A 22996-nucleotide genomic window follows, 5' to 3' on the forward strand; every position below is an offset into this window, starting at 1 on the left:
GCATGCCCCCTACTAGGGATTGAGCTCAAAACCCAGGCATGTGCCCTTGACAGGAATTGAACCTGGGACCTTTCAGTCCACAGGCTGACGCTCTATCCACTGAGCCAAACCAGCTAGGGCCAGAGTTTATTCTTGTATTGTTTCTTTTTTTTTAAATTCTTTATTGTTTAAAGTATTACATAAGTATCCTTTTCCCCCCATTGACCTCTTCCTGGCTGCTCCCACCCTCTAGTACATGTCCTCACTCCCCTTATGCTCATATGCATGCATACAAGTCCTTTGGTTGATCTCTTACTCCCCCCCCCCGTACTATTTCTTAATTATTGTATCATTTTCTATATGAACACCTGTAAATCTACTTTTTCCCCACCCTATATTTACTATTTAATTGATTTTGCCAAATTGCTCTCCAGTAAAAGATTGTATCAGAGTATCTCCCCGCAACAGAGTGTGGGAGTACCCATTTCTCCACAAACCAGTCAACAATATCATCACATTTCTAAATTTTTACAAACTCCTAGCTGAAACATGGTAATACATACTTCTGAAAAGTCATTAATAAGTTTCTATGTCACTCTGGGCTCCTGGCTCAACTCCTAGAGAGGGGCCCTCCTACACACAGGGGCCTTTCACGTGAGGAGCTTCCTGATGGAGTGTCATATTTCAAAGTTCAAAGAAAGAGGCTTCCTGAATGGTCTATATTTAGGGTATGACTCCCCAGTAGGGACAGCTGGATGTCTAGAGACTAACCTCTGCATACTTTGTCCCTAAATTCTGGGATTATTCTGAAGGGCTTGAATGGGTGGTACAGTAAAATTGTAACAAAAGGCCTCTTTTCCCTGGAAACTGCTTGGGCTCTCATAAACTGTGCTTTTTGTGAGGAAAAAATGACATGGGTCTCTGAGGTGTTGCAGTAATTTACAGACACCACAAACTCTCACCGCTATCTCTACTGGAACATGCTAAACACTAACTACTGCTGGGGTGATATAGCACGTGAATGACAGATACTGGAGATAACACACCAGCATCATGATTAAATGAAAACACCACATACTAAGCCTCATTTCCATCAGTGGGGTAAGCAGTTGGTCCAGGGTGTGAAAAATCCAAATAAAACCTTTTGAATGGAAAACTGGTTAATCTAGGAAATCACTAGTTTTTAGGCACTGGGCTAATCTGGAGCTGGGTCTTGATTCAATCATCCAGGAGTCATATATGAAGAAATTCTCAGACACCTGACACAAGAGAATAAGTTCAGCCAGAACTTCAAAAGACTGTAAATCACTTGTGGAAAACTGCCAAGATTAGAAATCTGAGTGTCTTTCCAAAGATTAATTTATAGATCGCATTAAAAACGTGTTAGTTTTGTTTAGGAAAATTTTGTATTTAAATTGTCAATAATTACTAGTCTGTTTTGAAAGCTGTGAAATCGTTTATAGCAACTACAAAACATTTTTAATGTGGTGCAAAAATAATGTAAAAATGAGTCTTTTGTTATTTTTACGACCTAATTTCTAAATGTCAAATGAAAATGGCTTGACTGAATTTCTGAATTACAAAAACAATGAATGCAATGTTAAAAGAAAAAAAAAGAGCACAAAAAGCAGGTTAAGCCTCTCCTACTCTCTGCTTCCTTTCCTAACAGCCCTTTCTTAGCCTTGTTTAGTGCAGCAAGGTACTGGATGGGGAGCATCATTACTATAGTCTAAGGGAGAGAGGATTCCTCAAAGAAGCACCCGGTCAAGGCCTGGGAGTGGGTGAGGGGATGCAGACCCTCGCAGGTAACCAAAGAAGAACAAATCCCAACCGCAGGGAGGTGAGGCCACTTGTGGGCTCTCAGGTTTGAGAGGACCCAACTGAGTTACAGGGAGCTACAGCAGAGACTTGGAGGGGGAGTTCTGCGTGCGGAGTGGGGGACAGGCCCCATCAAATTCCTCTGTGACCAGTGGGAGCTGGGAGGAAGGTACGCGAGAGCTCCTTGGTGACGTAAGCCCTCACGTGACCGGGAGCTGCAGAGCGACGCAGCCTCCGGTGCAGTCATCACTCCCTTCTGGGTACCAGCTCCCCGCTGCCCTGCGCCGGCGGGCTGGCATCGGGCCCAGGAACAGCGGAGCAGGTAAGGACTCGGGACGCGCGGGGCCCAGGGCGGCGGCCGCCCCGCAACCCCAGTAGCTGAACCAGGGGTGAAGGACAATGCGGATTCAAGTTCCAGGAGCCTTCCCTCTGAATCTCCTGAGCCCACTCCCCCTGTCTAGTGTGTGGAGGGGAACCTTGGGCTTAGCTGGTGGGGTGTCTCAAGAGGGAAATAACGAGATTGAGATGCACCTTCCTCCCTGACTCTAATCACTGACTGCTCATGTCTGTTCAGCTTCCTGCTCATTTCAGTGGAAGGGACACGCACGGTGGTGTTGGCAGAGAAAATGGTGGGCTTTAGTGACTGGATGACAGGGTTGGTGGGGGTGGCTTTAACCGAATGTTGGGAGGGAAGTTTGATAACTAGGGTCTGAATCCAGACAGGTGAGTATTGGGATCTGTGTCTTTACTCCTGTCTTGAGTAGCTCGGTGTTGCAGTTTGTGGGGAGGCAAAGGAAGGAGTAGAGAAAGCTGCATAGGATCTGTGAAGGTTAGTGTGAGCATGGGCACTGTCTGTGAACCACCCAAGTGCGATGTGAATTCTATATGACAGGAATTTAGGCAGCCACTATCTAGTTGTAATATGGGGTGAGGCTAGCTAGGGAACTTTCCCTAAACTGTGTCTACTTACCAAGCTTAGGATTTTAAACTTAAATTTTATACTGAAGACCAGTAAAGATAGCAAACTTTTCTATGGATGATTTAATTGGTATTTCAGATAATATTGAGAATATACAAATTGTTGTATTAAGGAACATTACTTGAGAGAGAGAGAGAGAGAGAGAGTTAGTTTTCAGTGGAGGAATAGTGATTTTGCAAAAGCAAAAGCCTCCTCCCACACCTTGTCTCTTCTATTGTTGGAGACTCCTAGAGATGGGTTTAGGGGAAAGTAGATAGCAGTAGGCTATCTACTATTCTAGAGTATGGGTTCCGGGGGCTTCCATCTCTCTCACCATCCTTCAGTTTTCAGATACCCTGCCAGTCTGAACATCTTGGTGAAGGAAATGATGGACTTTTGGGAGAAGTCCTAGAATGCTACAGGTGGTTTTAAAAGATTTTGCCCATGCCACTCCCCTTTTATTTTTTCCTGCCTCCCTTTTTCACCCTTCCTACTTCAGTACCTGGGAGGCCCAAGGTTCTGCCTGCCAGGGAATGGGTCTCTAAATCCAATAAGGGGGAGGGATACTGAGACCTGTGTCTTAAATACTGGGATGTCACAAGCACTCAACATTCACCTTCCCCTTTTTTTCTGTTTGTTCCTAGATCTTCCCATACATCTACAGTAGGGCTGTTTACCACTGGAAACAAGGGAAAGGGGGAGCCTTGCCTAGAACCATGGAGGTTGGTGTGAAGGTGGGCAGTGTCTGAGAGGGTGGGAACAGAATGTGACTGGGACTTGAGGGGGGTCTCAGTAGATGGTACTTCTGCCTCTCCTACAATCTGCCAGATTTCCACAGTGTTGCCACACCCCATATTGATTTCAGTGCAGGAAACATTTTGGGATATTGGGGTAAAGGTGGGCTGGAGTATGACTGAAAGAAGAGGAGATGGGGGACTATAAGATGGGACACATTAGCCAACTTGACCCAGGCTCTCTGGCAAGGCAGGTACTGGGATCAGGGATCAGGGTGCTTGTGTGTTCTATGAAGGATTCAGTCTCTATTACTGCCAGTTGGTTTATTTATCCATAAATCTGCCTGCAGGCTTGCTGCAGGGCTTGAGATGACTGGAAGGAAAGAAACAAGGAGGAAATTGCCCCTGATCAGTAGAGACTGGTAAGTGAAAGGTCTGCCTGGGTAGACCTCTAGGGTGGGTTGGTAGAGGCCATTGTGTATCCAGTAGGTCCAATGTCAAGTCTGGAGGATCCTCAGTCTCTCCCCTTTCCAGGCACCTTTCCCACCATTCCTGTCACTTACCCCACACCCTCACTTTTATTGTGATACAGGGAGTGGGGTGAACTGAGGGAGATAGATAGTTTGCTAATAATATGCCATTCACATGAAGAGCAAAATCTCAACTCCCATCTGTCCTTCCATCTATCTTTCTGTCTGTTTGTCTCTAGGTCCATAGATCTCATGAGTATATAGACCTACTTTAGGGTATATCACCAATCAAGAGAAGGAAAGAGGAGGGAACTGCTTCGGATCAATACAGGTTGGTATGGGGGTAGGACCTGTGGGAGTGGTGACGGAGTATGTCCAGTAAAAATCAAGGTCTGAGAGCTTCTCAGTCTCTCCCACTCATAGTCAGCCCTCCCACCATCCTTTTCACTATTTATTTGGTGTAAGGAAATGTCTATGAAAGTACCTTGGGGGGAAATTGTTGGGTACTAGGGAATATGGGGAGGTGATAAAATAAAAGGGATGGACAGAGAGTTTGCTAATGCTTCTCTTCTCCAACCAAGCACATTATTTCTACACTTTCATGTCCTTCTGTGTATCTGTTTGTATGATGCACAGAATTAGAAGAGACATTTTAGTCCATTTCCTTCCTCCACTTCTAGGTCCACTTCCAGTGACAGCTGTAGTGGCCTTTGAGCTGAAGATCAGCACCCTTACGGACCTACCACACTCTTTCCCCAGCCCATCTGATCCCCCCTACCTTATTCGTGGCATCAGCAGGGGTGATTACATGGGTCGCATTCATGAAGTGGGCTGGGCGACTGCAGGACTGATGATCTGGGCTGGTACCTGCTACTACATTTACAGATTAACCACAGGAAGAGCCCAGAGTGTGAGGAGACTTGCCAGCAATGGGTCTAGAGTCAAGATGGAAACTGTGGCTGGTGTACAGACCCAGACCTTAGCTATGAGTGAAGCCATGGATGGGACAGAGATTGAGACTAGATCCAAGGTCAAGACTGGAGCGGAAACTGGAACAGGAGGTGGGGCTGGGGCTGACGTAGAGACTAAGGCCCCTGCTAGCGGAAGACCCAAAGCCAACTTTCAGGCCAAGGCAATGGTTGGGGCAGAGAAAGAGGTCCAATCTGGGGTCAAAACAATGGCCATGACAGAGGCAGTGACTCTGGCTGAGGCCAAAATCAAAACCAAGGAAATGGCCATGAAAGAGGCAGTGACCCAAACTGACTCTGAGGCTGAGAGTGTAGTCAAGAAAGAAGCAGTGACCCAGACCAAGGCTAAAGCTTGTGGACTATTTGCTAGGGCAGAGGCCAAGAAAGAAGCAATGACCCAGACCAAAGTGGAAGCTCAGATATTTGCTGAAAAAGAGACAGAGATGAACAGAGTACTGGTGACACAGAATGAGACTTTGGCAATAACCAGGGAAGTAGCCAAGATGAATGCCATAAACAAGACTGGAATTGTGGCTGAGACCAAAGCAAGAGCCCTGGAAGAGACTATGAATGTGGCCAAGACTCAGTCTGAGGCCAGGTGTGGTACCACAGTTGATGCTAAGGGAAATCTTAATACCATGTCCAGGGCAGGAGCTGGAATGGATATAAGGTCTTATGCACCATCTCAGGCTGTGGCTAAGATCCAGGTTGATGACATGCCTTGTGCTGGGGTTGAAGACAAGGGAAAGAGCAAAATTATGTATCAAGCAGTGTCTGGGGCAGACATGAGGGCTTCTGCCCAGTCTCAGATTGTAACCAAGGTTCAGGCTGAGACCATGACTGGAGTAAAGGTTGATGCTGGGGGTCATACCAATGCCATGTACAAGGCAGGAACAGGGACAGATGTAAGAACTTCTACACAACATCAGACTATGGCCAAGAAACAGGCTGAGGCAATGTCTGGTGCCAGGGTTGATGAAAGGGGAAATACCAATGTCACAACTAGGGCAGTGACTGGAGTTCACATGATGACTGTTGCTCAGCCTAAGACTATGCCTGATGCCAGGGTTAAGGATAGAGGCAATTCCGATTCCATGTCTGAAATGGGGGCCAAGGCAAACTTGAAGGCCAATTCCCAGGTTGAGGCTTTGCCTGATTCCAGAATTAAGACTGGAGGTAATCCCAATGCCATTTCTAAGTTAGGGGCTGGAACAGATATGTTGTCCTGTACACAACCTCAATCTATGGCCAGTGTCCCGGGAGATACCTTGCCTGATGGCAAGATTAAGGCTAAGGGCAATGCCAACACCATTTCTAAGGAAGGGGCTGGGACAGACACAAAGGCACAGTCTCAGCCTTTTGCCATGAGCCAAGTTGAAGCCTTACCTAGTACTAGAACTAAGGCTAAGGGCAAAGCCAAAGCCAAAGGCAAAAGTAAGGCCGGGGTCAGGACAGACATGAAAACCTATGCACAGCCTCAGGGTGGGGCCAAGACCCAAGCTGATGACAGGGGAGACCCTAATGCCATTTCTAAGCCAGGGACTAAGACAGAAATGAGGCCCTGTGGTCAGCCTCAGACTATGGCCACTACCCAGGATGAAGCCTTGTCTGGTATCCAGAATAAGTTCCGGGGCAATCCCAAAGCTGTGTCTAACGTAGGGGCTGGGCCAGACACAAATGACTCTGCCCAGCCTCAAACAGATGCAACACGATCTGCTTCGCCACAGGCTGTGGCCAATTCTCAGGGTGAGGCCTTACCTGGTGCCAGTAATAAGGTCAGGGGAAATCCCAATGCTGTGTCTAAGACAGAGACTGGAGCAGATACAACAGGTTCTGCACAGCCCCAGGCTCTTTCAAATTCCCAAGGCAAAGCCTTGCTTGGTGCCAGGAATAAGATCAAGCGCAAACCTAATGCTGTGTCTAAGTCAGGTGCTGGGTCAGATGCAGTGGGCTCTGCCCAGCCCCAGGCTGTGACCAATTCCCAAGAGGAGGCCTTGCCTGGTGCCAGGAATAAGCCCCAGGGCAATCCCAATGCTGTGTCTAAGGCAGAGACTGGAGCAGATACAGTGGACTCTGTCCAGTCACAGGCTGTGTCAAATTCCCAAGGCGAAGCCTTGCCTGGTGCCAGGAATAAGGTCAGGGACAAACCCAATGTTGTGTCTAAGGCAGGGGCAGAGCCAGATAAAACAAGGTCTGTTCAGCCCCAGGCTGTAGCGAGTTCCCTGGATGGGGCCTTATCTAGTACTAAGAATAAGATCGAGGGCAATTCCAATGTGGTGTCTATAACAGGGGCTGTGCCAGATGCAAGGGGCTCTGCCCTACTCCCGGTTATGGCCATTTCTCAAGGTGAGGCCTTGCCTGGTGCCAGGAATAAGGTCAAGGGCAATCCCAATGCTGCATCTAAGGCAGGAGCTGGGCCAGATACTAATTCTCAGGGTGAGGTCTTACCTGGTACTAAGAATAAGGTCAGGGATAATCCCAATACTGTGTCTAAGGCAGAGGACCAAATAGATGCAACAGGCTCTGCCCAGCCCCAGGCTGTGTTTAATTCCCAAGGTGAAGCCTTACCTATTACTAGGAATAAGGTCAAGGGCAATGCCAATGCTGCGTCTAAGGCAGGGGCTGGGCCAGATGTAATGGACTCTGTCAAGCACCAAGCTGTGACCAATTCACAGGGTGAGGCCCTGTGTGTTACTAAGATTAAGGTCAGGGATAATCCTAATACTGTGTCTAAGGCAGAGGCCAGAGCAGATGCAACCAGCTCTGCCCAGACCCAGGTTGTATCTAATTCCCAAGGTGAGTTATTGCCTGGTACCAAGAATGAAGTCAAGGGCAAAGCCAATGCCATGTCTAAGGCACGGCCTGGGCCAGATGCAGTGGGCTCTGCCCAGCCCCAAGCTGTGGTCAATTCACAGGGTGTGGCCTCCTTTGGTGCTAAGATTGAGGTCAAGGGCAATCCCAGTGCTGTGTCTAAGGCAGAGGCTACGGCAGATGCAATAGGCTCTGTCCAGCCTCAAGCTGTGGCTAATTCTTGGGGTGAGGCTTTACCTGGTGCTAAGAATAAAGTCAGGGGCAATTCCAATACTGTGTCCAAGTTAGAGGCTAGAGTAGATACAACAAGCTCTTCTCTGCCCCAGGCTTCAGACAGTTCCCATGATGGGGCCTTGCTTGGTGCTAGGAGTAAGGTCAAGGGCAATACCAATGCTGAATCTAAGGTAGAAGCCAGAAAAGATACAATGGTCTCTGGCCAGCCTCAGTCCATTGCCCTTTCCCAGAGTAAGATGTTTCTTGGTGCAAAGGACAAAGCTATACCCAAATCTAAGGCAGAAGCCACAGAAGGTGCTGTCTGTAAAAATCCCAAGCCTAAGGCCATGCTCACTTCTGACAGTGAAGGTGGGACAGGTACTCTGGCCTGTGGAAAGACACAGCCTAAGGTCTATGACTATTATTGGAGTGAAATTGGTATTGAAGATTGGATTGCTTCTGAGCGATGGGTCAAATTTAGGTTTCAGGCCAAGGATGGATACTGGGAGAATAGCATGTCCTGGGTTGATGATGAGAATGAAGCCAGTATTAAGTCCTGGAGTGGGGCTAGTGATGATAAGTCTGATATTAGGTCCTCGGCTGGGGCTTGTGATGAGGCTGGCATTAAGTCCTGGCCTTGGGATAGGTCTGAGAATGAGGTTGGTATTGGATCCTGGGATAGATCTGGGGACCAGGCCAGTGGGGATCTCTGGACTAGGAACAAAGCCATTAGAGGGTCCTGGACTGGGGCTGAGAACAAGGTCAGTGAAGGGTCTTGGGTTGGCACTAAGAACAAGGTTATTGGGGAACTCTGGACTGGAGATCAGGTCAGTGAGGGTTCCCAGGCTAGGGGCAAGGCCAGTGAGGTGTCCTGGGTTGGAGAAGAGGAAATTGGAGGGTCCTGGACAGTGGCTGAGAACAAGGCCAATGGAGCGTCCTGGCCTGGAGTTCAAGAGCAGGCCAGTGGAAGGTCCCTGGATGGGGATAGTATTCAGGCAAATGGAGGTTCCTGGACTGAGACTAGGACTAGAAATGTGGCTAGTATTGGGTACTGGGCTAACACTGTGGACAAGGCTAGTGGAAAGTCCTTGGTTGGGACTGGCGATCCAATTGGTGGTGGATCCAAGCTTAGATTTGATAATCAGGCCAGTGAAAATGTATCCTGGGCTGAGACTGGTGGCCAGGGCAGTGGAAGGTCTAGGTTGGGGTCTGAGGACCAGTCCAGTGGAAGACCCTTGGCTGACACTGCAGATCAAGCCAGTGGAGTGTCCAGGCTGGAGCCTGTGGACCAGTCCAGCAGTGGGTCCTGGGCTAGGGCTGGGGAACAGGCTGATGGAGGGTCTAGACCAGGGTTTGTGGACCAGTCCAATGTTCGGTCCTGTGCTGGCACTGGGAAGGAGGCTAGTGGAAGGTCCTGGGTTGGGGCTGGAGAACAGGCAGGTAGCTGTTCCAAACCTGGATTTGAGGATCAGGCCAGTGGAGGAGGCTTCCGTGCTGGCACTAGGAATCAAGCTGGTAGAAAATCCTGGTCTGGGTCTAGGCTGGGACCTGAGAGTCAGACAAGTGTAGGGTCCTGGGATAGGACTAGGGACCAGGCCAGTGGAAGGTCCCAGGTCAGTGCTGGGGTGGAGGACAATGAAGGATACTGGTTTGGAGCTGGGAATGAAGATAGTACAGGATCCTGGTTCTGGAGAGGGGAAGAGGCTGGTATTGTGTCCAGGTCTGGGAATAAAAATGAACCCAGTATTGAATCTAGATCAATGGCTGAGGAAGAGATTATCATTGGTTCCATATTTGAGGATGAGGACAAGGCCAGTATTGGGTCCTGGATTATATCTGAAGAGGAGGCCTTTATGGATTCCTTTGTGGGGGCTGATGCTGGAGCTGAGGCCAGGAAAAAGTCTTGGCTCTGGGATGAAGATGCAACCACTACAGGGTCTAGGCTTGGGGCTGGGGAAGAGCCTGGCATGAGGTCCTGGACTTTCGCTGAGGATATAGATGAGGATGAGCTAAGTAGATCATCTAGCCCTGATATTGAGGAGATCAGTTTAAGATCCTTGTTTTGGGCTGAGAGTGAGAACAATAGTGAGTGCGGATCCAAGAGTGAGAAAAATGTCACTTTTGAGTGTGAGGCTGGAGACAAGGATAAGCTTGAGGCTGCTTGTGGAGTTGATGTAAAGTCTTGGTTCAGAGATGGTAATGAAAACAGAAGTGGAAACAAATCTGCACCTAAGACTAAAAAATCATCTGAGTCTAGAGGCACATATCCGTCCATGGTTCCTGGGGCAGGAATGGGATCATGGGCGGGAACCATGATCTGGACAGAAATGAAATTTCCATACCAAAATGAACCCTGCTTACCACCTGAAGATGGCCTCGGAAAGCAGATCAGGGCTGTGGAGAAAGCTCAGCCCTGGGCTTGCCGCTGTAAGCACAAAACTAACATGGATCCACGAGAGCTTGAAAAACTCATTTGCATGATTGAGATGACTGAAGAACCTTCTATTCATGAAATAGCCAATAATGCTCTATTTAACAGTCATGATTATCCATTTTCCCATGAAGTCATTCATAATGCAGGTAGAATCTCAATTATTGAAAGCTTGCTCAATAATCCCTACCCCAGTGTTAGGCAGAAGGCTTTAAATGCACTAAATAACATCTCAGTGGCTGCTGAAAATCATAGGAAGGTTAAAACATACTTAAATCAAGTATGTGAAGATACCGTCACCTATCCCTTGAATTCAAATGTGCAGCTGGCTGGACTAAGATTGATAAAGCACTTGACTATTATTAGTGAATATCAGCATATGGTTACAAATTATATTTCAGAATTTCTTCGTTTGTTAACTGTGGGAAGTAGAGAAACGAAAGACCATATTTTGGGAATGCTTTTGAATTTCTCTAAAAATCCATCTATGACAAAAGATTTGCTCATAGCCAGTGCACCAACATCACTAATTAATATTTTTAGCAAGAAAGAGACAAAAGAGAATATTATTAATGCTCTTTCACTATTTGAAAATATAAATTACCATTTTAAAAGAAGAGCAAGAGTATTTACCCAGAACAATTTCAGTAAAAATTCCCTTTATTTCGTATTCCAACGACCTAAAGCCTGTGCCAAGAAACTTCGAGTCTTAGCAGCAGAATACAAAGACCCTGAGGTGAAAGAAAGAGTTGAGCTATTATTAAGTAAACTCTAATTAGTTGTATGTTTCCAAACACATCTGAGTGATATTTTGGTTTTGCAGTTTGGGGGTAATACACTTTGTATATTCCATTATAACTTCGATACTGATGTTATTTATGATTGTCTGTTGCTGGACCATTTTATGAACACCAGATTAATTCAAACTTATACTGAAAATACATGTGTTGCTTTTTACCTTGTGTAGATTGAGATGTTTTTAGTATGTTTCATAAGCAAAAACTAAGCCAATTCTTCATAAGTAAGGTAGTCTTTGATCCTTTGTGTGGACTTAGGTTTATACATTTGAGATTTTATTTTTGTCATCAATAAAGTTGTGTGTTTTAAGAAATAAAAAGACATGTCTTTTCTCTTGAGTTTATGATCTATTTGGAAAGGCAAGAATTATCAAAACAAAATGATAGTAACAAAACTAGGAGTCTCTGATCATGGTCAGACCCTTCGGTCAGACCCTCCCCATCAAGGAGGAAATTTCCACAGGTAACAGCGCAGGGAAAGTTTTAAGAGGAGAGGATGCTTAAGTAAGCTGGGCTTGAGGGATAGGATAAAAACAGGGCAGAAGGGTGTTGGAGGAGGAAGGAATGGTGGGAAGAAAGGCATGGAGGTGGGAATCCTGCTCCAGAGAGGAGGCTGGCCTGCCTGAGTACAAAGTGTGGAAAAGGGAGGGGTGAGAAATATAGTTGAGCAGTTGGAGTGAGTCGCATTCGTGGAAGGTCCCTGATTGCTTCACTGAGGTGTTTGCATATTACTCCATCCAATCCTGGATGACACGAAAGCCTTTCATGACCCTGGGAATGACAGGATGAAAGGAAAATAATGTGGCTGTTTTGGTGCAGGATGGATCTGAGTTGGGGAGGGGATAGGAGTGGCCACTGAAGATTGGAACACCAGTTAGGAAGTTACCACCATAGTCCAAGTACAAGATGATAAAAGTCTGAAATGTCACTGCTGGTCACGGGAATGATGAGAGGAAGCAAGTGAGAGACTCTTTGAACGAGGAAGTGCTGGGACCTATTCTAGGGACTACAGGAAGGGACAATTTCATTTTAGAGTCCTGGGGAATTTGATAGGAAAATGTCCTTTTTTTTTGACCAACTGTTATCTTTATAAGTGAACTAGTGGCCCAGTGCATGAAATTCATTCACATTAAAAGGGGATTAATTAGAGGAAATATTTTAATAATGCTATTTGCCCTTTCTCTATAATAGAAGTGTCAAAGATGAAAGAAAATTAGTAAAACGTATATGAAAATCTTCCTCCTGTCAGAGTCTGGTGCGAGCCATGGGACCCAGGGTCAAGTCCCCACCCACCCACATGCCCCTCAAAATCACGTGAGACCCAGACCCGGCTGCCCCCCTCCCCCCCCATTGGGCTAGATCCAGACCCGGCTGGTTCCACCTTTGTCAAGCCCTGCCAGGCGGGGGTGGGGGGGCACAGCCTCAGGTCCCTCAGCCCGGGCTAGGGTGGGGGGCATGCCTTGAGGTCCCCCATCAAGCCCTGCAGGTGAGGGGCATGGCCTGAGGTCCCCTGGCCCAGCACCAGGGTGGAGGGGTGCGGCCTCAGGTCCCCTGGCCTGGTGCCAGGGCAGGAGGCAAGGCCTAAGGTTCCCTGTCAAGCCCCGTTGGGCAGAGGGCGCAGCCTGAAGTTCTCCGACCTGGCGCTGGGGCAGGAGGCGCGACCTAAGGTCCCCCATCAAGCCCTGCTGGGAGGGGGGCACGGCCTGAGGTCCCCCAGCCTGGCACCAGGGCAGGGGGCATGGCCTGAGGTCCCCTGTCAAGCACCACAGGGGCATGGGGCAGGGGCGCAGCCTCAGGTCCCTGCTGATTGCTCCTTAATGCTTGTTATGGGAACTCCACAGTGGGTGCAGCCATCTTGTGTTACAGAAACCCCTGCCTCCACTTTGGGTGCTGTCATCTTTGTGGCAGAGTGACGGTCAATTTGCAAATTCCCTCTTAATTATATAGGATACATTAGTTACTATATTTTTTAATATAAATTTTTAATATAAGACTTTTATCTTTTTGGGAGAGAGAGTGGAACATCAATGTGAGAGAAACACATCGACCAGGTGCCTCCCTGACTGGGGCCAGGGATGGAACCTGCAACCCAGATACATGCCCTTGACCAGGAATCGAACCGGAGACACTTTGGTGCGAGGGCTGACACTCTAACCACTGAGCCAGGGCTAGTTGCTATCCTATCTAATAAAGAGGGAATATGCTAATTGACCCTCATGTGTTGCAAAGATGGCAGCGCCCATAGCCACAAGATGGCAGCACTCAGTCCCCTCAGCCCCGCTGGGTCCGCTCCCCTGCCTCCGGAATCCCCCAGTCCCCTTAGCCCCCCAGCTGCCCAGGGCTGGCCCAAGGCGCAGGCAAGCCTTGGATGGTGGCTGCCCAGCCGATGCCCAAGGTGCAGGCAAGCCTCGGATGGTGGCTGCCCAGCCACCTAGGCCACCTGAGGCTCAGGTAACCAGGGCTAGCTGAGGCTTGTGCTGCTGGCAGTGGCAGCAGCAGAGGTGTTATGGGGGCATTGTCTTCCCCTGATTGCCAGGTCGCCTCCCACCCCTGAGAGCTCCCGGACTGTGAGAGGGGTCAGGCTGGGCTGAGGGACCCCCCCTCCAGTGCATGAATTTTCATGCACCGGGCCTCTAGTTTTGAAATAAGAAAATATACTTTTAAAAATATACATCCTATTTAATAAAGAGGTAATATGCAAATTGACCATCACTCCAACACAAGATGGTTGCCCCCATGTGGTCAAATATGGCTGCCTCCATGTGGACACAAGATAGCTGCCACAAGATGGCCAGCAGGGGAGGGCAGTTGTGGGCGATCAGGCCAGCAGGGGAGGGCAGTTGGGAGTGACCAAACCTTCAGAAGAGGGCAGTTGCGGGAGACCAGGCCTACAGGGGAGGGCAGTTGGGGGTGACCAGGCTGGCAGGGGAAGGCAGTTAGGGGTGACCAGGCCTGCAGGGGAGGACAGTTAGTGGTGACCAGGCCAGCAGGGGAGGGCAGTTGTGGGCGATCAGGCCAGCAGGGGAGGGCAGTTGGGAGTGACCAAACCTGCAGGGGATGGCAGTTGGGGAGACCAGGCCTGCAGGGGAGGGCAGTTAGGGGTGACCAGGCCTGCAGGGGAGGACAGTTAGGGGTGACCAGGCCTGCAGGGGAGGACAGTTAGGGGTGACCAGGTCGGCAGGGGAGGGCAGTTGTGGGCGATCAGGCCAGCAGGGGAGGGCAGTTGGGAGTGACCAAACCTGCAGGGGAGGGCAGTTGGGGAGACCAGGCTGGCAGGGGAGGGCAGTTAGGGGTGACCAGGCCTGCAGGGGAGGACAGTTAGGGGTGACCAGGTTGGCAGGGGAGGGCAGTTAGGGGAAATCAGGCTGGCAGTGGAGGACAGTTAGGGGAAATCGGGCTGGCAAGAGAGCAGTTAGGCATTGATCAGGATGGCAGGGGAGTGGTTAGGGGGTGATCAGGCTGGCAGGCAGAAGCGGTTAGGGGCAATCAGGCAGACAGGCAGGCGAGCAGTTGGGAGCCAGCAGTCTTGGATTGTGAGAGGGGCCCACCGGGATCGAGCCTACACAGGCAGTCGGACATCCCTCGAGGGGTCCCAGATTGGATAAGGTGCAGGCTGGGCTGAGGGACACCCCCCCCATGCACAAATTTCATGCACCGGGCCTCTAGTATATAATAAGAAAGAATAATTTTTAGTGCTTCTATCAGATTTTTTTATAAGGTTGGTTGAGGCAGGGCCTTTATGGAACCATCCAGAGAGCTGTTGGCCATTCATATTGAAGATTTTCCACCTCTCTCCCAACCTAGAGAGTGGTAAGGGTGTGGGGGGAGGGGCACTCTCAAAGTGTGCTGGTGGTAGCATACACTGGTGCAAGGTCCACTTGGACACATGTTTCAGAAGCTCTCAAGATGTACATGCTTACCCAGCTGGCATAGCTCAGTGTTTGAGTGTCGACCTATGAACCAGGAGGTCACAGTTTGACTCCTGGTCAGGGCACATACCCGGGTTTCGGGCTCGGATCTGTAGTAGGGAGTGTGCAGGAGGCAGCCAATTGATGATTCCCTTTCATCATTGATGTTTATATCTCTCCCTCTCCCTTCCTCTGTCTCTGAAATCAATAAAACATATTTTTAAAAAGACAAAAACGATGTACATGCTCTTTGACCCAGTAATTCCAATGGTAGAAATTTAGCCTTAGGAAATAATCAAATAATTGGCTTGCATAAGACTTTGCCCAGCCTACAGCAGTTGGTATGAGAAGCAGTTCAGGAAAGCATACATTGTGATGAAAATTTGCAGATAGATCACCTGCTACACAATTGGCAATGAAGACTCCAGACCCCTGGAAAAGTTAATCCCAGAATTTATATGTACTGGATCTTGGAAGCACAAGGGATAGACTGTAATGGATACTGCAATTTCCTGCCCAGAGCTCCCATTAGCAATAAAGGCCTTATAACTTCAGTTGTTAGAAATTGTGCCATCAGAAAGCCTTTGGCTGTTAGCCTCCTTTAGGATTGCATCAACTGACAGTTGTCTTATTCAAGAACACATCCCATTCTCAGGATGGCTCACATCCAATGACTCATTGATGCTGTGTATAAAGGCCTGGACCTCTTGCTCCTTGAGATAGCTTCTGAAGTTTCATCCTATCTTCAGAATTCCCTACAGGGTATGCTGAGGCATTCCATTAATAATGCCCTGACATTTTATTTCTTCCTTTTTTCATTCCTGCTTCTTTTCTCCTTTTCCTTCCATAAGTGTTGATTCCAGGAACACTACTTAATAAGCCTCCTATACCCTAACCTTTGTTCCAGAATCTGCTTCCTGGGAAATCCAGTATGTGACAATGCTTTAAACGTGTTACATCTATCTTAAAATCAAGAATAATATGAGTTGTTTAATATTGTGAACTTTTCTTTAGCTTCCATATGCAACTGTTATAGTTTTACTAGAGGCCCGGTGCACGAAATTCGTGCACGGCGGGGGGTTGTCCTTCAGCCCAGCCTGTACTGTCTCCAATCTGGGACTCCTGGAGGGATGTCCGACTGCCCGTTTAGGCCCGATCCTGGTGGGATCGGTCCTAAACAGGCAGTCGGACATCCCTCTCACAATCCAGAACTGCTGGCTCCCAACTGCTTGCCTGCCTGCCTTCCGGATTGTCCCTAACCGCTTCTGCCTGCCAGCCTGATGACCCCCTAACCACTCCGCTGCCAGCCTGATTGATGCCTAACTGCTCCCCTGCCAGCCTGTTTGCCCCCAACTTCCCTCCTCTGCCAGCCTGGTCACCCCTAACTGCCCTCTCCTGCAGGGTTGATCACCTCCAACTGCCCTCCCTTGCAAGCCTGGTCCCTCTCAACTGCCCTCTCTTGAAGGCCTGGTCCCTCACAACTGCCCTCCCTTGCAGGCCGGGTGCTTCCCAACTGCCCTCTCCTGCTGGCCATCTTGTGGTGGCCATCTTGTGTCCACATGGGGGCAGGATCTTTGACCACATGGGGGCAGCTATATTGTGTGTTGCAGTGATGATCAATCTGTATATTACTCTTTTATTAGATAAGATAGAGGCCTGGTACAGGGGTGGGGGCCAGCTGGTTTGCCCTGAAGGGCGTCCCGGATCAGGGTGGGGGTTCCCTTGAGGTGTGGGGCGGCCTGAGCGAGGGGCCTGTGGTGGTTTGCAGGCCAGCCACACCCCCTGGCAACCCAAGCAGAGGCCCTGGTATCTGGGATTTATTTTCCTTCTACAATTGAAACTTTGTAGCCTGGCGCAGAGCCAAGCCTGCTGTTCCCTCCGGGGAGGCAGACATTTCTGTGGCAGTTAATTCACCTTCTACAATTGAAACTTTGTTGCCTTAAGCGGGTGGGCCCGGCCAGGGTGTGCGGAAAGCTTTGCTTCCCCTGTTGCCGCCGGCAACCCTGGCCTGCTCTCTCAAGCTCCATTCTGCTGCCATTTGTTTGAATTTGTTTACCTTCTAAAATTGAAACTTTGTAGCTTGAGTGGAGGCTTAGGACTGCAACGGCTATGGAAAGCTTGGCTTGCTCTGTTACCTGGGTAACCTTGCTCTCTGTGGCTGTAGCCATCTTGGTTTGGGTTAATTTGCATAACTCGCCCTGATTGGCTGGTGGGCGTGGCTTGGCTGGTGGGTGTGGCTTATGTAGCGGAGTGATGGTTAATTTGCATATTACCATTTTATTAGAGAGGATTTATTACCTCTGGAACCACAAACTGGGAACTAAATGTAAGCAAGAAAATGGACATTACTGGGGAATGATAGTTGTTAAGCAAAAAAACCTATTCTAGTCATATATGTGGGAAGAAGGCCTTGACAAGTTAGCATGTTTTTTTTGTTCCCTATATGCTTCTACTGCTCAAATCTTCCATGCAGTTTGAAATAATATGTCTCTATGCCTATAGTGGCACAATATATAAATCTTCATGGAATTTGGACATAGTTACCTTTAATTTAGAGGATGCAGGGAAACAGACATGAAGAAGCATTTTCAAGAAGCTTAAATAGTGCTAGTCAAAGTGCAGATGTTTAGGGTTAAGAGTTGCATTTTTCCCAACAATGAGCACCAGATCCCATGTGACACAGGCACCCATATGTTCTTTAGTGTGTGTGTGTGTGTGTGTGTGTGTGTGTGTGTGTTAGAGATATGCAGGACACTTTAAGCATGGGGTTTAGGAGAGCCCTTGTGCCCAGTTCTAAGGGAAGCGCTGAGGCTAGAATAGCAGTGGATAACAACAGTCTTTGACGTTTTGGAGAGTTAAGTGTTCTTATAGCTAGTTCTGGGTCTGATTGTGGCCCCAGAGCCCCGGATTCTTTATTCTATTGTTGTTATAACAGACTCACAGTTCAGAGGTTGATTTGAGGTTTGTGGTACAGTGACCTTGCAGGTTCATGTACATTTGAGGAATAATTTGATATAATTTTTTGAAGATGAAAATGCATTCCCTCTTTTTGGGCAAAAAAACAACAACCCATTTTTGGGAAACACATGAAATAATTGGTCTGAAGGTAGTGTAGTATAAGGGAAAGTATGCAATCTGGAGTAGTGGATGAAGGAGGAAGGATAAACATTTATCTTCGCCTTCTATTTTTCAAACATGAAAGAGCAGATTTGGGAGGGGAAGGAAATTAATCTAATTTGAACTCTGAATTTGAGGTATCTGTGTGAGTTCCAAGTGGAGATGATCAGTGTCCATTTGAAAAGTATGGATCTAGAGCTCAAAGAAAGGTCTGACTAAAGGTATGTATTATAGTTGATAACTGAAACTAGGAAGTGAGTCACATAGCCTGAGCAAGGGAAACAGATTGAAAAACTGAGGACAGAATATTGAAGAAGCTCAATATGTGTGGAACTTTGACAGAATTGAAACAGAGGGTATAGCCACCCATCAATATTACAATACACATCTCTGTACATTATTTTATTCCCCTTTTTATTTTTATTTCCACACTTTAACAATTATTATATAGTACACAAAACATTTACCAACTTCACCATTTTTAAATGTGCAGTTCATTGACATTAAGTGCATTCAACTTGATGTGTAACCATCACTACCATTCATCTCCAGAACTATTTTTATCTTCTTAAACTTTCAAACCTTTTAACTCTTTCTTATGGTACCACCTCCATATTTCTAAATAAGCTGTTTGTATTTTAATGTTTAATTTTTATACATCAGTTATGACTTCCTACAATGGCAGGATTCAGTTACTTCCTGTACCATATACAACCACACTTCTCCCACTTTATCCCAATATATTGTTGTTATTATCACTATATTTATTAAATCAATATTTGGTTTTGTTACCTGATAGCTGGGTGATCTTGGACAAATCTCTTCATTTCTCTGCACCTCACTTTCCCCATATTTAGAATGGAGGTAACAATAATGATTGTTTTATATGATTGTTGTGATCATTAAAAGATGAAACTCTCATAGTAGTACTTGGCACATATTATATATTATTGTTATTCCTTGTATACATTTTTGTTTTCCCTTTAATTATGTCTGTTTCTTTTTTTATTATGTCTGTTTCTGTTTCATGTATTTTGGGGCTTTATTATTAGGTGCATACATATTTATAATTGTTATATCTTCTTGATGGATTGACCTTTCATTATTATAAAACAATGAAGGCCAGAAGACAGTAGAACATCTTTAAAGTGTTTAAAGAATTGCCAACCCATAACTTGTTTGTCTCTAATAACAATGCTTATCTTAAGGGCCTACTTTTTCTGGCATTAGTATTACCATTAGAGGCCTGGTGCATGAAATTCGTGCAGGGCAGCGGGGGGGGGGGGTAGTTCACTCAGCCTGGCCTGTACCCTCTCCAATCTGGGATCAGGCCTAAACCAGCAGTCAGACATCCCTCTCGCAATCTGGGACCACTAGTTCCTAACCGCTCACCTGTCTGCTGGCCTGATCCCCGTAACTGCTCTCCCCTGCAGGCCTGATTGCCCCTAACCACCTCTGCCTCGGCCCTACCACCATGGTTTTGTTCAGAAGGACATCCGGAAAGTCATCCGGAAGACGTCCAGTCTAATTAACATATTACCCTTTTATTAGTATATATTCCAGGTTCCTTTTGGCTACTGCTTGCATGGAATATTTTTTCCTATCCTTTTATTTTAAAGCTACTTGAGTCTTTGAATCTGAATGTCTTTTGTAGAAAGCATGTGGTTGGATCATATTTTCTAAATCCATCCTGCCAATCTCTGCCTTTAAATTGGAGTGTTTAATTCATTTATACTTAATGCAACCACTGATAAGGTAGGATTTATATCTGCTATTTTCTTATTTGTTTTGTATGTCTTTTTGTTCCTGTATTCCTCCATTATTGCCTTCTTTTATAGTAAATAGTATTTCCTAATATACCATTTTCATTCCCTTGCCATTTCTTTTACTAATTTAAAAATGTATTTTCCTAGTGTCATCCTGGGGATTACAATTAACAACATAACTTACAAAAATAAAATTCAAATTAATACCAACTTAATTTCAAATCTTGTTCCTAATAACTTTATTTCCTTCTCACTCCTTTCCATTATTATCACACAAATCACATCTTTATACATAGTATGTACATCAACATAGATTTATTTTTTTATTTTTTTATTGTTGAAGTATTACAGATGTCCCCCATTTCCCCCCTTTTACCCCTCAACATAGATGCATTCATATTGCTTTATAAAGTTTTAAAAATCTGATAGAAAAAATAGCATTATAACAAAATGCATTTATTATGTTTTTTATGTTTACATACCTAATTGTATGTATTTTAATTTTTTGTTAGAGCTAGACATTTTAGATAATATATTATAACAACCTTAGATAGTGATCCTCCTTCTAGTGGTCATTGTTATTTTTTTGATCATTTTTTTGTTGACTGAGTGGAACTAATTCTCTGAAGCCTATTCCCCCCACCCCCACCCCCCCATACAGTACACCCCTGGTGTCCCAGCTCAGATCTTTTCCCCTTGTTTTTACCTTTTAGCCTGGTTACCTAGGTTTTGCCCCTGGGTTAGCATGAAACACTTAGTATCCAGAAGTTATGCTTAAGCCCATTTAGCCAATTACATATTTACCTTTTACCATTGGATATGTATGTAGCTTGGAGGCTGCTCTCACATTTCAGTGAGTTTACATATTTTTCTCCTCCCTCGATCATCCAGACACTAGTAGCTTGGAGGTTCCTTCTTTGGTTGCTCCTGAAAGGGCATAGCCTTGGGTATTTACACATACTTACAGACTGCCAAGAGTGACTGTGATTTTATTTTTAATATTAGCTTTCTAGGATTCACCCCTGGGGCAGAGTAGCTTATGATTCAGTCAGTGCTTGGTCAGAGGTTGTGTTTATGTTCCTTGTGCCAGTGAGGCTTTTACCCTGTGCTCCTTGTGGTCTATGGAATCCCTTCAAGCCTGTTACATGCCTCTTTCTCATACTCCTAAGTGGATGTATCATAGCATATGTACACAGCTTTCTTTTTTTCTCTTGACCCCCACAATTGCAAATGATTCCAGGAGGGCTCTTATTGGTTATCTACTTTTCTGGTTATCTCTAATAAACTTGTGATTGTTCTGACATTTTTCTTGTATTAGTACCATCCTCCTTTTAATTAGTCTCCATAAAAATCACCATTGTTTTCAATAATGCCTGTAGGCATGGGATTTTCTTCAACCTTTTCCAAAATAAGTCAGTTCTCTCAGGCAGAGCTGTAGAGAACTGCCTCTTTCCTCATCAAAAGAACCCATGAACCACTGCACCAGAGCTGAAGGCAAGGGCCTGCTTTTACCTGAGAAACACTCTGTGAGATGAGATGGTGCTTGGAAGGTGTGGCAGTTACTGAAAGTGTTAGCTTGCCTCCTCTGGGATAGAAAAAAAATATCTGAGACAATAATTGTCAAAAATTTCCCAGATTTTTTGAAAGTCATAAATTTATAGATTCAAGAAGCTCAAGGAATCTCAAGTAGCATAAACTCAAAGAAAACCATGTTTAGGCACATCTTATCAAACTGCTGAAACCAAAAGAAAAGAAAAAACAACTTTGAAAGTAGCTTGAGGAAAACAACATGTTACCTATAAGGTGAATGATAAATTGAAAGACCATGATTTTTAAAAAATCAGAAACAATGAAGGCCAGAAGACAGTGGAACAAAATCTTTAAAGTGTTGAAAGAAAAGAATTGTAACCCATTACTCCATTTCCAGCAAAATATCATCCTTCAGGAATGAAGGTGAAATAAAAATGTTCTCAGATGAAGGAAAATCAAGAGTATTTGTTGATAGCAGATATACTTTGTAAGAAATGATAAGGAAGTTCTTCAGGTTAAAAGGAAATGATACCAGAAGGAAATCTGGAATTCAGGAATGAAGAAGCAATATAAATGGTAAATATCCAGGTATATATAAAAGACTTTCTCTTCTGTTCTTTAAAAAACACACATAAGCATAACATTGTATTAGTTTCCTATTGTCACTGCAACAAATTATCACAAACTTAATGGCTTAAATTAAGACAAATTTATTATCTTACAGTTTTGGAAGTCAGAAGTCTAAAATGGGTTGATGGAGCTGTGTTCCCTCTGGATGCTGTAGTGGAGAATGCATTAATTTACCTTTTCTAACTTCTAGAGGCTGCCTGCATTCCTTGGCCTATCACACCACATCACTCTGACCTCTGATTCTATTGTCACATCTTCTTTAACTCTTCTGCCTCTCGATTTCCCTTATAAAGACCTGTGATTACATTGAGCAGATCTAGTCAATCCAGGATAATCTCCCTATCTCAATATCCTTAACATAATCACATTTGCAAAGTCCTTTTTGCCATATAAGATAACATACCGGTAATCACGGTTTCCAATATGTAGACATCTTTGAGGGGGTCATTATTCTTATTACCACAACAGTCACTAAGGAGTCAATAATTTTTGTATAATTTAAAGTTTTCTAGAGCATAGGAAAATGTGAAATTATACCCAATTAATTCTATAAGGCATCATAAAGCTTATACCAAAACAAAAATCAACAGAACAAAATAAAGTAAATCAGAGGTATCTAACTTATAAATATAGATGCAAAAGTCTAAAACAAACTATTAGTAAATTCAATCTAACAATGCAGTAAAATAATACAATAGTGATAATTATCTCTATTTTTTCTTTGTTATCTTTGTTAGATTAGCATAAGTGTTATGGAGGCCATGTATGGGCTCAAAATCATGGACTTCCACTCACCAAGGCTAATATTGTACTAACACTGCTGAATGCCCAACTTGACAACAAAATAAGATGATGATAAACCATTT

The 22996-nt window shown here is 45.6% G+C and overlaps 1 protein-coding gene across 2 annotated transcripts; it reads left to right on the top strand.

Annotated features, from left to right (window-relative positions):
- The first annotated feature begins 2055 nt into the window (after window positions 1–2055).
- On the top strand, window positions 2056–11327 carry ARMCX4 (armadillo repeat containing X-linked 4). 2 transcript variants are annotated; one of them, XM_079765451.1, is made up of 5 exons: window positions 2056–2119; window positions 3400–3477; window positions 3840–3911; window positions 4199–4290; window positions 4640–11327. In XM_079765451.1, exon 5 carries the CDS (start codon window positions 4768–4770, stop codon window positions 11155–11157), a length of 6390 nt encoding a protein of 2129 aa, XP_079621577.1. In that variant the 5' UTR covers window positions 2056–2119; window positions 3400–3477; window positions 3840–3911; window positions 4199–4290; window positions 4640–4767; the 3' UTR covers window positions 11158–11327. The 2 variants fall into 2 exon arrangements, with proteins under 2 accessions (XP_079621577.1, XP_079621578.1); XM_079765452.1 differs by lacking the exon at window positions 3400–3477 and having other exon boundaries at window positions 2085–2119.
- Window positions 11328–22996: the final 11669 nt, after the last annotated feature.

Source organism: Cnephaeus nilssonii, assembly GCF_951640355.1.
Source record: "Cnephaeus nilssonii genome assembly, chromosome: X".
NCBI classification, from domain to species: Eukaryota; Metazoa; Chordata; class Mammalia; order Chiroptera; family Vespertilionidae; genus Cnephaeus; species Cnephaeus nilssonii.

Excerpts from the sequence above, each read along its gene's own strand:
- ARMCX4 (XM_079765451.1), top strand. The coding sequence starts at position 4,768 with ATGGGTCGCATTCATGAAGTGGGCTGGGCGACTGCAGGACTGATGATC.